This window comes from Microtus ochrogaster, unplaced genomic scaffold (assembly GCF_000317375.1).
Source record: "Microtus ochrogaster isolate Prairie Vole_2 unplaced genomic scaffold, MicOch1.0 UNK170, whole genome shotgun sequence".
Classification (NCBI taxonomy): Eukaryota; Metazoa; Chordata; class Mammalia; order Rodentia; family Cricetidae; genus Microtus; species Microtus ochrogaster.
Genome location: NW_004949268.1, coordinates 106,662 through 117,490, shown reverse-complemented (window position 1 = coordinate 117,490; position 10,829 = coordinate 106,662). Strand labels below are relative to the sequence as shown.

The 10,829-nt window shown below is 42.9% G+C and overlaps 1 protein-coding gene across 1 annotated transcript in view; it reads right to left on the bottom strand.

The window, feature by feature from the left end:
• Positions 1-2,536: 2,536 nt before the first annotated feature.
• Positions 2,537-10,829, bottom strand: part of LOC101984741 (acylcarnitine hydrolase-like) — a 13,843-nt gene continuing 5,550 nt past the window's right edge. The window contains exons 4-12 of the mRNA XM_005372067.1: positions 6,704-6,837; positions 6,361-6,619; positions 5,520-5,618; positions 5,110-5,250; positions 4,914-4,997; positions 4,537-4,681; positions 3,986-4,123; positions 3,150-3,222; positions 2,537-2,738 (exon numbers count right to left, since the gene is read on the bottom strand). Coding sequence (XP_005372124.1) covers positions 2,537-2,738; positions 3,150-3,222; positions 3,986-4,123; positions 4,537-4,681; positions 4,914-4,997; positions 5,110-5,250; positions 5,520-5,618; positions 6,361-6,619; positions 6,704-6,837 — 1,275 coding nt within the window. The remainder of the gene's footprint in view (positions 2,739-3,149; positions 3,223-3,985; positions 4,124-4,536; positions 4,682-4,913; positions 4,998-5,109; positions 5,251-5,519; positions 5,619-6,360; positions 6,620-6,703; positions 6,838-10,829) is intronic.

Here is a 10,829-nt window from a genome sequence, read left to right as displayed (position 1 = left end):
AATAATATAAATAAATTAAAGGTTCAGGAAATATCAGCAATGCAATATAGGTGCACACCTGCCCCTAGTAATTCTTCCAGTTATCCCTATCTACCTCTTAAAGAACCCACAGCCTTCAAAACAGTCCTCTAGCTATGGGCAAGCACTCAAAACACGAGCTTGTGGGTCACTAGCCTATAGTAACTACTGAAAGCCTAAAGAGTACCCCAAGATTGCTGTTGGTGAACTGTCCTGTGTATTCAGAGAAATGAGAGCCACATGGCAGAGGGTTTACAGTAGTGAGGCTCAGTGCTGACCTTCCCTGCAACAGAGTCTCCTCAGAAACCCTTGAAGGCTTGGTACTAGGGGAAAGGTGCTGAGCAATCAGTCACACGAGCTCCCAATACCAGAAGCCAGTGCTGGTTCATGTCTCACAAATGTGGCAAATGGAGACCACAGACACCAAGAGAGGGTGAAAGTTTCAGAGTTTATCTTCAGGGAAAGGGGAGCACCTGAGAGTGAGGGGGTGCAAAGGCACAATGACTCCGAACAAGATCATCAGTCACCAGGATCCCACCCGGCAGAGGGACCCAAAGATTGGTTTACATGGTTCTGCTTTTGCTTAGGGGATAAAATGACTTTGCAAAGAGGAGGGGAATGTGGGTGCAGCAGCATGGCCTTCCAGTCAGCACACTGTTGGTTGTCTGCCTCTGATTTTCCTTCTAGGAACCAGGAAAGTCATCAGCTGCGGTGTGCAGTGGTTGTTAGCAGACACCAAGATTACAGCAATGAAGGCTTTCAGGATTGAAGCCCCAACCTGACTGCCTGGTGAGCTCACCAGGAGCTCAACAATGCATTAAGGCTGCAGCTAGGGTACCTCTCTGCTCAGTTTCTTAATCAAGGCTCAAAATCAGCTTCATTTATTTCCTGAGTGGGCAACATGAAATCTTTGTTTTCAACCCAAAGGTCATGGTTCACTATGATTTGTATTCAGTGTAGTGGCTGAGAAAGGGGACTGTGCTCTGGAGAACTGGCCCAAGTAGGGCAAGATGGTGAGAGGTAGAGGAATAGGGAGGTCCTAGGGCCTGCAGGACACAAGGCACTCACCACTCCTTAATGTCAGAGAATGTGCTCCGGGGGAGCAAAAGTACAGACAGAGCAGAATTTGGCACCTTTGTAAGGGCCAAAGTGCAAGAGACTTTGTACTGCTGGGGTTGAAACATTTATGGATATCAATCACACGGACCATCAAGAAGATTAGGGGATGACCAAGGAGTCAAGAGTCTTCTGGAGGGTTTATGATGGGCAGGAAGACAGCTCCACACGAGGAGAAGCTTGCTCAGGGTGCCAGGGACAAGGGTCTCTTTTGACACCGCCCCATTTTCAGGACACACCCAATGGATAAACATTTTCACAGATGTAATAGCCTCAAGCAAGGGTGGACTCCATACTGCCTGCCTAACTCCTGATCCAAAGAGCAAACTTTAGAAAATGGGGCACTGAGAAACCCATGTAGTTCTGATCAACCCCCTAACTCCCGACCCAGATTGAAAATCCCATGAATTTATCTAGTTCTGCTTCTGCAGGCATTTGTAAAATTTGATATACGGGGAAAATGCATAGTTTTTTTCTCATCAGTTGGCATCATTTGTGATAGATGTCAGAGACCTTTATGAGATATGGTCTGAAAGCCATGGAATCAAATTTATTTGCTGAAATCTAATTTCTGATCCAATGTTATTAAGAGTTATGGATCTGGGAAGATCCAAGAGTGTCATTGTTTTCTCATCTATCCAACGAGGATGCAGTGTGAAATCTTTAGAGCCAGAGGCCTAACTCTCACCACAAAGCAAATTTGATGGCATTTGACTGTGGATTTCTTGGTTTATAAGCATTTATACAATTTCTTGCTCTTTGTATGTTATCCAGATTATAATTTGTTTAGAGATGTTGGTCTTACTATGTTGCTCAGGCTGACCCGAAATTGCGGGAATCATATAATCTTTCTGCCTATGGCTCTGATTGCAGGACCCACAGATACCTATTAAAGAGCTCAGCTTGCAATTTGTGAATTTTTGGAACAACAACCTGACTGAACACATGAAAACAATAGGTAGGACTTTGGCTATTAGGTTTCTTTATTGGCCACTTACAAATAAGAAGATGTGAGACTTGCTGAGAGAACATAGGATTTTGACAGTCCACTCCCATATAATAAATATTTCCAAAGCTTCTGTTTCATCTGAAGAGTGTCTGGGGCTTGGAGAAGAGGAGAGAGGATGAGAGCAGAGGAAGAAAGGAAGGAAAGGGCATTGTCCCAGGGGGACAGTGAAAGAAGATTGGGGCACTTAGGGGTCACACATCTACAGTCATGGGAGCATTCACAGAGACTCATAAAAAGTGTCCCAGCATGTTGAGGAATGAATGACACACCAAGGGTTTGTCGTAGATGCAGACCAAATGGACAATTGCAGAGGTAAGGGATGGTGATGTGACTGTTAGACTCTAACCGGGATTCTCTAAGAATGTTCGGCTGACCCCATGTATATTCAGCCCTTCACACCATTCCTCTCACAGGGAATTTGTAATTATTCAGAGACCCCTTTAGCTCCTGGATCTTCTCAGGCAGAGTCTGGGTCCAGAACTGCAGCCTTCTGGCCTTCAGGGCTTGGCCCACAGCAGGCTGGATGTCCAGCTGCAGGTACTTCTCATTATTGTTCATCACGGGCCAGTCAGGTTGCCCCTCGCTGTTTGGGTTCCTGTGGATATGCCAGCCATCAAGAAATGGTAAAATCATGCTCATCATTGTGCTCTCCCAATTTGTCCGGGCTAATTGGGCCAATAGTTGAGGGGATGGATGAGGCATGTGTCCTTACACAGGGATACAAGTGTCACCTACGAGTGTCTGTTCCTTGTGGGGCAATACTACCTGGACAATTTTGGGTCTCCCATTCAAAGGCAAAATCTAAAGAACTATACCATAGCTCCTATCAGGTCATTGCCATGTGACCAGTAACCAATATGTACAATGTACCCAAGTGTGCCCTGGGGTGAGAAGGACTCTATCACGTGATGAGTTATCCATGCATGCTAATGAAGTCATCAACCACCAATGGAGGCCTAGATAGGGACCCACCACTGAGGAGGTTGAGGGAGGGATGTGCTCTCACCCATGTCTTGCAAAGTTGGTCCAGTACTTCATCATTCTCCTGCTCAGCAGCTCCTCCTCCTCAGTGAAGACAGCTGTAGCTATGGGGAAGACAGATGTTCAGGTCCCAGCCACCTTATGCAGCTGCCTATTCCCGCTCCACAGTCACCATCCTTCCTTTAGCCTGACCTTGAACCCTAGGCCTCTTTTTCTCCTTCACCACCAAGGATCCGGGAGCCACCCACACCTCTAATTGAATGCCTCTAGGTTCAGTTCTGCTCAGTGTGTCCTCATTCCATCTAATATAGGTGTGGTGGCTCAAATCCTATAAACTCATATATTTGAATGCTTGGTCCCCAGTTAGTGGAACTATTTAGGAAGAATTAGGAGGCATGGCCTTTTAGGAGGAGGTGTGTCACTGGAAATTGGCTTTGAGGTTTAAAAGTCCAGTTTAGTCCAGTTAGCTCTCTCTGCCTTGTGTTTGTAGATCAGAATGTAAGCTTTAGTTAGCTACTGTTCCAGTGACTTGCCTGCCTGCATGCTGCTATTCTCCCATCCTTGATTGTCATAGACTTTAACTAACCCTTTGAAACTCTAAGTCCCAATAAACTCTTTCTTCTATAAGCCGACTTGTTCATAGTATCTCATAGCAACAATACAAAAGTAACTAAGGCAATAGATTATATTTGGAAGGGTCCAGATTCTAATCTGGGTATTGTTTTTTGAGGGTGGACAGGGTGCTTACTTGATTATGTCCTCTCCCAGAGCCTTGATTTTTTTCAACTGGACAGAGCTCAGTTGCCCATCAGGTACCCACCTGTGACCCCATCCAGCTCATGAAACACAAGAAAGACTCACGTTTCATGTCCAAGGGTGAGGACCCAAAAACAAAAGCCATCTCATCGCCATGGTCAACTTTCACATGGGGTGGCCTCACATCTTTGACGTAGCTGGGCACATGACAGAATTCATAAAAGTAGACAGGGACATGGGAACCTAGAAGTTCGGACACATGGTTACATAGTATTCCCTCACCTTTAACTTTCCTACTTAACCCTTAGTGATAAGTTATGTCGGTATACAGTTATCTGGTGTTTTCATTGTCAAATGGGTGGCCCCGGGCTGGAGCACTAGTTATGGGAAAGCCTTTAGCTAAACAGTGACCCTGGCCTCCCCAGCTGAGTCGTTTTGGCAGATCAATGGAGTATCAGCAACCTGTTTCCTTGTCTGTATCTGGATGTCACTCCCCTCTCTTACACTAGAATAAAGAAATGCCGATGTAATGGTCCTGGGAGTTTGGTACCAGAGATGTGACCCAGACATGAGCATGGACCTGGACACTATTAAGCTCATCCGGGACCCATGGCTCTGAGCTCCTCCCCACTAGGCCTCATCACAGATGTACTCACGTTGAAACTTTGCTACTTGGAGTGCAGGAATCACGAACAAATAGTCTGCCATCATTTCCTTGTACTGTATTTGGAGGGTCTGAGCATCTTCAGTGTTGTTCATATACTCTTCCATTAGCAGGTCACTACACTCAGGAGGTAACATCTACAGCAGGGAATCAGGAAGAATGAGTTTAGGCAGGTTCTTGTTTTGATAGGCAGCAGCCTCAGTGTGGAGAATGTGGCCAGGGATAAGATATGATATAGAGGGAAAGGTATAAGTTCTGAGGTGAATCCTCCACAAACCATACACATACAAATCTTTGTTTGTAGGCATGCTGTCTGAGAAGGATAGATAGTGGCTCTTTCTATTGGAGGCAGTACTCAAGGTGTCTCACCATCTGTGTTGTTGTTGTGTAATTCAGAATAGCTGGCAGGGTCTTTCTGGTTATCTCCTTTATTATTTGATCAACCCCCAACATCTGCAAGAGAGAGAGGACAGTTTTCAGTATATGGTCAGCTGGATATGGATTAAGTTTTCACTGCTCATCTTATGAGTCCCCAGACTTTCAGAGAATTGGAACTGTGCCTCACCATAGGGAGACCCCAGCCAAACTCATCATTGTTGACACCAATGATGCTGGGGACAGGGTGAAAATCCGCAGAAGTCAACAACTCTTGGGGATGCCTGGGTAGGAACTCTCCATCCACCACAGCAGGGATATGAGTAAAGACCTGAGGGACATCCAAGGTCAGTGATGGAGGTCAATTCTGATGTTCACTGAGAAACCCTGACCATTACCCCTGCCCCCATTTAATTGTCTCAGGATGTTTCTCCAACCCTGACAGAGATTCTACATATATTAGGATATTTGGTATTTATTTTACACACGTGATTAAGAGGATGCCAAACCATGGAGCAGAGGTAATTTGTTTAGAGTAATAAGGACTGACTCTCCCACATCCCACTGACCAGGTCCTCCAAGTCACACAACTCTCCTAACCTTGTTAATAGCCAGAATCTCCTCTTCACTCTTGTTTCTCAGACAGCGCACCAGGGTCTCTGAATCCGTAGTCTCACAACCAGATAAGCTGGCCACTTTCTGTAAAGGGATCAGGCAGGAGTTGATCCATCCTTTCAGGCAAGTAGAGGAGTTTTCCCAACCCCAGTTGATTGGCATGGTGCACAAATATCACATCACACTTTTTGTGCTGTTGAAATGGAGTGAGTATGGAATTCCCATTTTCTTGTTGCTCAGATGTGACAGCCAGAGGGGTCATTCTACCTAAAGACTTTAAAAAGTAAGCTACATGTGTTTGTCCACAAGGGCGTGTGACTTCAGGAGTGCCTGTACCATGGCTTCCGTGCAAAGATTCGAGGACACCATCTGGTTGCTAGTCCTCACTTCCCATCTTGTTTGAGAAATGATCTTTTATTATTTCTTCCTGCCTACAAGAGTCTCTTATTTGTGACCTTTCAAGGATTTTCTGGTCTCTGCCTCCTATCTCATCCTATGAATACCAGGATCACACACTTGTTTCTCCATGCAGCTCTTTGTGGTTTCTGAGGGAATTTGAACTCAGGTCCTTATGTTTTTACCTATTGAGCCATATCTTCAACCCATATGTATTTGTTTCTGAATATGATGGACACTACAAGGTACTTATACATGGTTATTACACCCAGCCTGAATAGAGAGAAATGGATTCCAACCCTTGAATCTCTCAGAAAGTACTGAAAGAAGCTATTTCCCACATCCCTCATTTTCCCAATTGAGAAAACTCCCAGAGTATCAGAGGGTGGAGGCTGAGGCTGCAGGATCATCAATGGCTGAAGTGACTTACTGTGTAGACCACCTCAGAGGTGTTAGAGATCAGGTCAGGCAGCAGGGCTACTCCACTCTCCATGATGGCCCTGTGGAAGAGTCCCTTTGACATGGGGGACACAACCTGTGAAGACACACTTGTGCCACCTGCTGACTCTCCAAAGATGGTGACAAGGTCTGGGTTGCCTCCAAAGTGGGCGATGTTCTGCTGGACCCAGCGCAGGGCAGCCACTTGGTCCAGGTAGCCCCAGTTGCCTCTGGCATGCTCATCTCCAGTGCTATGAAGACACAGAGAAGGAATCACAGGGCTGTCTTATTTTCTTTCATCCTCTACTTACAGTGCAGGGTAGCCCCAGACTCACCTGAAGAAGCCCAGAACACCCAGGCGGTACTGGATAGTTACCACCACAACATCCTCCCTGGCTGCCATCAAGGATCCATCATACGCAGAAGCCATGCCCCCAACCAGTGCACCCCCATGGATCCACACCATTACCTGTGGAAATCAAGTCAGATGCCAGGAGGTTCCCACCCAGCTCAAGCTCCACCTAGGATATCTTCTACTTTACCTAATGCTTTGGCTCAGTGTACTTAGACACACAGACAAAAATCCTCAGGACATCCTCACCTGGACCACAGACAGGGCTCTAGTACCATCAGGATACTTGCTAGTCTCTCTCCTTCTCTAAGGACCCAAGCCTGAATTAATGGCTCTAAATCTGGAGTAATAACATCACCTGCTCTCAGACCCTATGAAATAGAATGAAAAGGGATATATTCATCAGTAATTCTCCTGATTATTAACAAAAAATCATTGGCACGTAGCTGGTCATGGTGATGTATATCTTTAATACCAGAGCTCTGGGACCAGGTAGGCTGCCTATGGACCTTCCCCACTCTCTGTTATCCCAGACTCAATTCTCAGGGTCACCCTTTGCACTGCAACAGAACCTCTCCTCTCCTCCAAGCATTCTCAGGGAACACACTGACTGAGCAGGCAACATACTTTCTAAAAATCCAGAGAGGAAACAGAAATTAAGTAACTAAACTCCCCCAAACAAAGAGAAACCCAGAAAACAACACCTAGACCTATAGTCACCCCCAACTCAGATGGCTAGATGCCAGCATAAGAACACAGTAAATAACAGGCAAGGCAATATGTCTCCAACAGAGCCCAGCTATCCTACCACAGCAGGCTTTAAATATTCCCACATAACTGAAAAAGACTTTAATATGAAGATGAAAGAGATCCTTAAAGAGCAAATTAATAAATCCTTTAAAGAAAATGAAGAAAATAAAAATAGTTGAAGGAAGAAATAAAATTGTTCAAGACATTAAAATGATTATAGAAACAATAAAGAAAACACAAACCAAGGGAATCCTGGAAGTGAAAAGTTTAGGAATGTGAGCAGGAACTACAGAGGCAAACTTCACCAACAGAATACAAGAGATGGAAGGGAAAATCTCAGACTTTGAAGATACAATAGAAGAAATGAATACATTGGCCATAGAAAATGTAGATCTGAAAAAATTTTTGACACAAAACATCCAAGAAATCTGGACACTGTGAAAAGAACAAATCTATGAATAATAGGAATAGAGGAAGGAGAAGAGTGCCAAATAGTTCAAAGGTCTAGAAAATATCTTCAACTAAACCATAGAAGAAAATTTTCCTATCTTAAAGAGGGAAATGCATATATAGGTACAAAAGGCAAACAGAACACCAAATAGATTGGACCAGAAAAGTCCCTTCACCAGATAATAATCAAAACACTAAACGTATGGAACAAAGGAAGAATATTAACAACTTTAAGGGAGAAAGATCAAGGAACATATAAGGCAGAACTATTAGATTTACACCTGACTTCTCAATGGAGACTCTAAAAGACAGAAAGTCTTGGACAGATGTGCAGGAGACTCTAAGAGACCACAGGTGCCAGCCAAGATTACTATACCCAGCAAAGCTTTCAATCATCTTAAGACATTCCATTATAAAAATTAAATTTAAACAATATCTAGATACAAATCATCCATAAAGAAGGTACTAGAAGGAAAACTCTAAACTAAGGTTAATTACACACATGGAAACATAAGCAATAAATACACTCACACTAGTAAAACTAAAAGAATGGAACATACACCAGCCGCAGCAGCAGCAACAACAACAACAATAAAATAACAGGAATTAACAATCATTGATCATTGATATCTCTTGATATCAGTGGACTCAATTCCCCAATACAGATTACCAGAATGGTTACAAACACAGGATCCATCCTTCTGCTGCATACAAGAAATACACCTCAATATCAGGGGTAAACATTAGCTCAGGGTAAAAGGTTGGAAAAAGATATTCTAAGTAAACAAACCCAAGAAGCAATCTTGTGTAGTCATTTTCAATTAATCAAAAGTATTAGGAAAAGGTACTACATATTCATCACAAGAAAAAATACACCAAGATGACATTTCAATTCTTAACATCTATCCCAAACACAGGAGTACCCATTTTTGTAAAAGAAACTCTATTAGACCTTAAATCACATATTGACCTTGACACAATAATAGTGGGAGACTTCAATACCCTATTCTCACCAATGGACAGGTCATCCAGGCAGAAACTAAACAGAGAAATACTAGAGCTAATTGATTTTATCAGCCAAATTAATATAATTGATATTCGGTAGCAATCTCAATGGAACTCTGAAACACAGCTTGCTCTAATACTGAGGGGACATAAGAGGTGAGTGAACCGCTACATGGCAAGATACCCCACTCACTAGGACCTCCCCAGAGGTCCCCAGCCCCCTTCTCCAACTCCCTTGGCTTTTTTAGCCAGCCAGTACAAAGTTTCCTGTGGTTAGGATCCCCCAAAGCCCAAACCCATCCACTGGAGTCCCACCTAAGAGCTAAGAGCTTGCTATGATACTGAGGGGGCCCAAGAGCATGCCACAACACTGATGGGATTAAGAGAGCACCAAGAGAGCAAACTAGGAGAGAAGACCAAGAGATCTGGTGTATAGAGACCTCAGAGGCTTTCTGAGACAGACATTGACAATGCAGAGTAGACCAAGAAAAATTCCCAAATACTCAGACAGCCTCTGCAAGGATTGGGCCAAGACACAAAGAGACTGCTGGCCTCATTTGAAGGAACTAAGTGCCCACATAATGAAAACAGAAAAGGCTCACATAAGTGACTTAATGGCATACCTGAAAGCTCTAGAACAAAAAGAAGCAGACTCACCCAGGAGAAGTAGAAGACAGGAAATAATCAAATTGAGGGCTAAAATCAACAAAATAAAAACAAAGAATCAATGAAACAAAGGGTTGGTTCTTTGAGAAAACCAACAAGATCGACAAACCCTTAACCAAACTAATCAAAAGGCAGAGAGAGAGAGAGAGCTTCCAAATTAACAAAATCAGAAATGAAAAGGGGAACATAACAACAGACACTGAGGAAATTCAGAGAATCATCAGGTCTTACTACAAAAACCTGTACTACACAAATTGGAAAGTGTAAAAAAAATGGACAATTTTTCGGATAGATACCATAAACCAAAATTAAATCAAGACCAGGATAGCAATTTAAATAGACCTATAAGCTGTGAGGAACTAAAAGCTGTCATCAAAAGCCCCCCCCCACCCCCTAAAAAAAGCACAGGGCTGGATGACATTAGTGCAGAATTCTACCAGAATTTCCAAGAAAAGCTAATACCTATAATCCTCCAAGTGTTCCACATAATAGAAGAAGAAGGGACATTGCCAAACTCGTTTTATGAGACTATAGTTACCCTGATACTGAAACCACACAAAGACACAACCAAGAAAGAGAATTACAAACCAATCTCACCCATGAATATCGATGCAAAAATTCTCAACGAAATACTGGCACACCAAATCCAAGAACACAGAAAAAAAATCAACCATCATGATCAAGCAGGCTTCATCCCAGAGATGCTGGGCTGGTTCAACAACCAAAATCTATCAGTGTAATTCATTATATAAATAAACATACAAAAAAAGACAAAATCAGAATAATCAAATTAATAAAATTTGAAAGGGGGTCATAACAACAGACACCAAGGAAATCTATAAGGACATGCTTTCAAAACCTGTACTTCACCACATTAGAAAATCTAAATGAAATGGATAATTTTCTCAATAGGTATCACTTACCAAAGTTAAATCACAATCGGAAAAACAATTTAAATATACCTATAACCCTCAGTAGAAGTAGTCATTAAAAGTTTCTCAATTAAAAATAAAAATAAAAAGCACAGGGGCAGATGGCTTTTATCGAAGAATTATACCAGACTTTCAAAGAAGAGTTAATATATGAGAGAGGATCTATTATCAATTAAAGAATTACCATACCCAAAACTGGATGTCAATCTGTAGAAGAATGAAAATAGATCCATATCTATCGCCATGCACAAAACTCAAGTCCAAATGGATTAAAGACCTCAATATCAGTCCAAACACACTGAACCT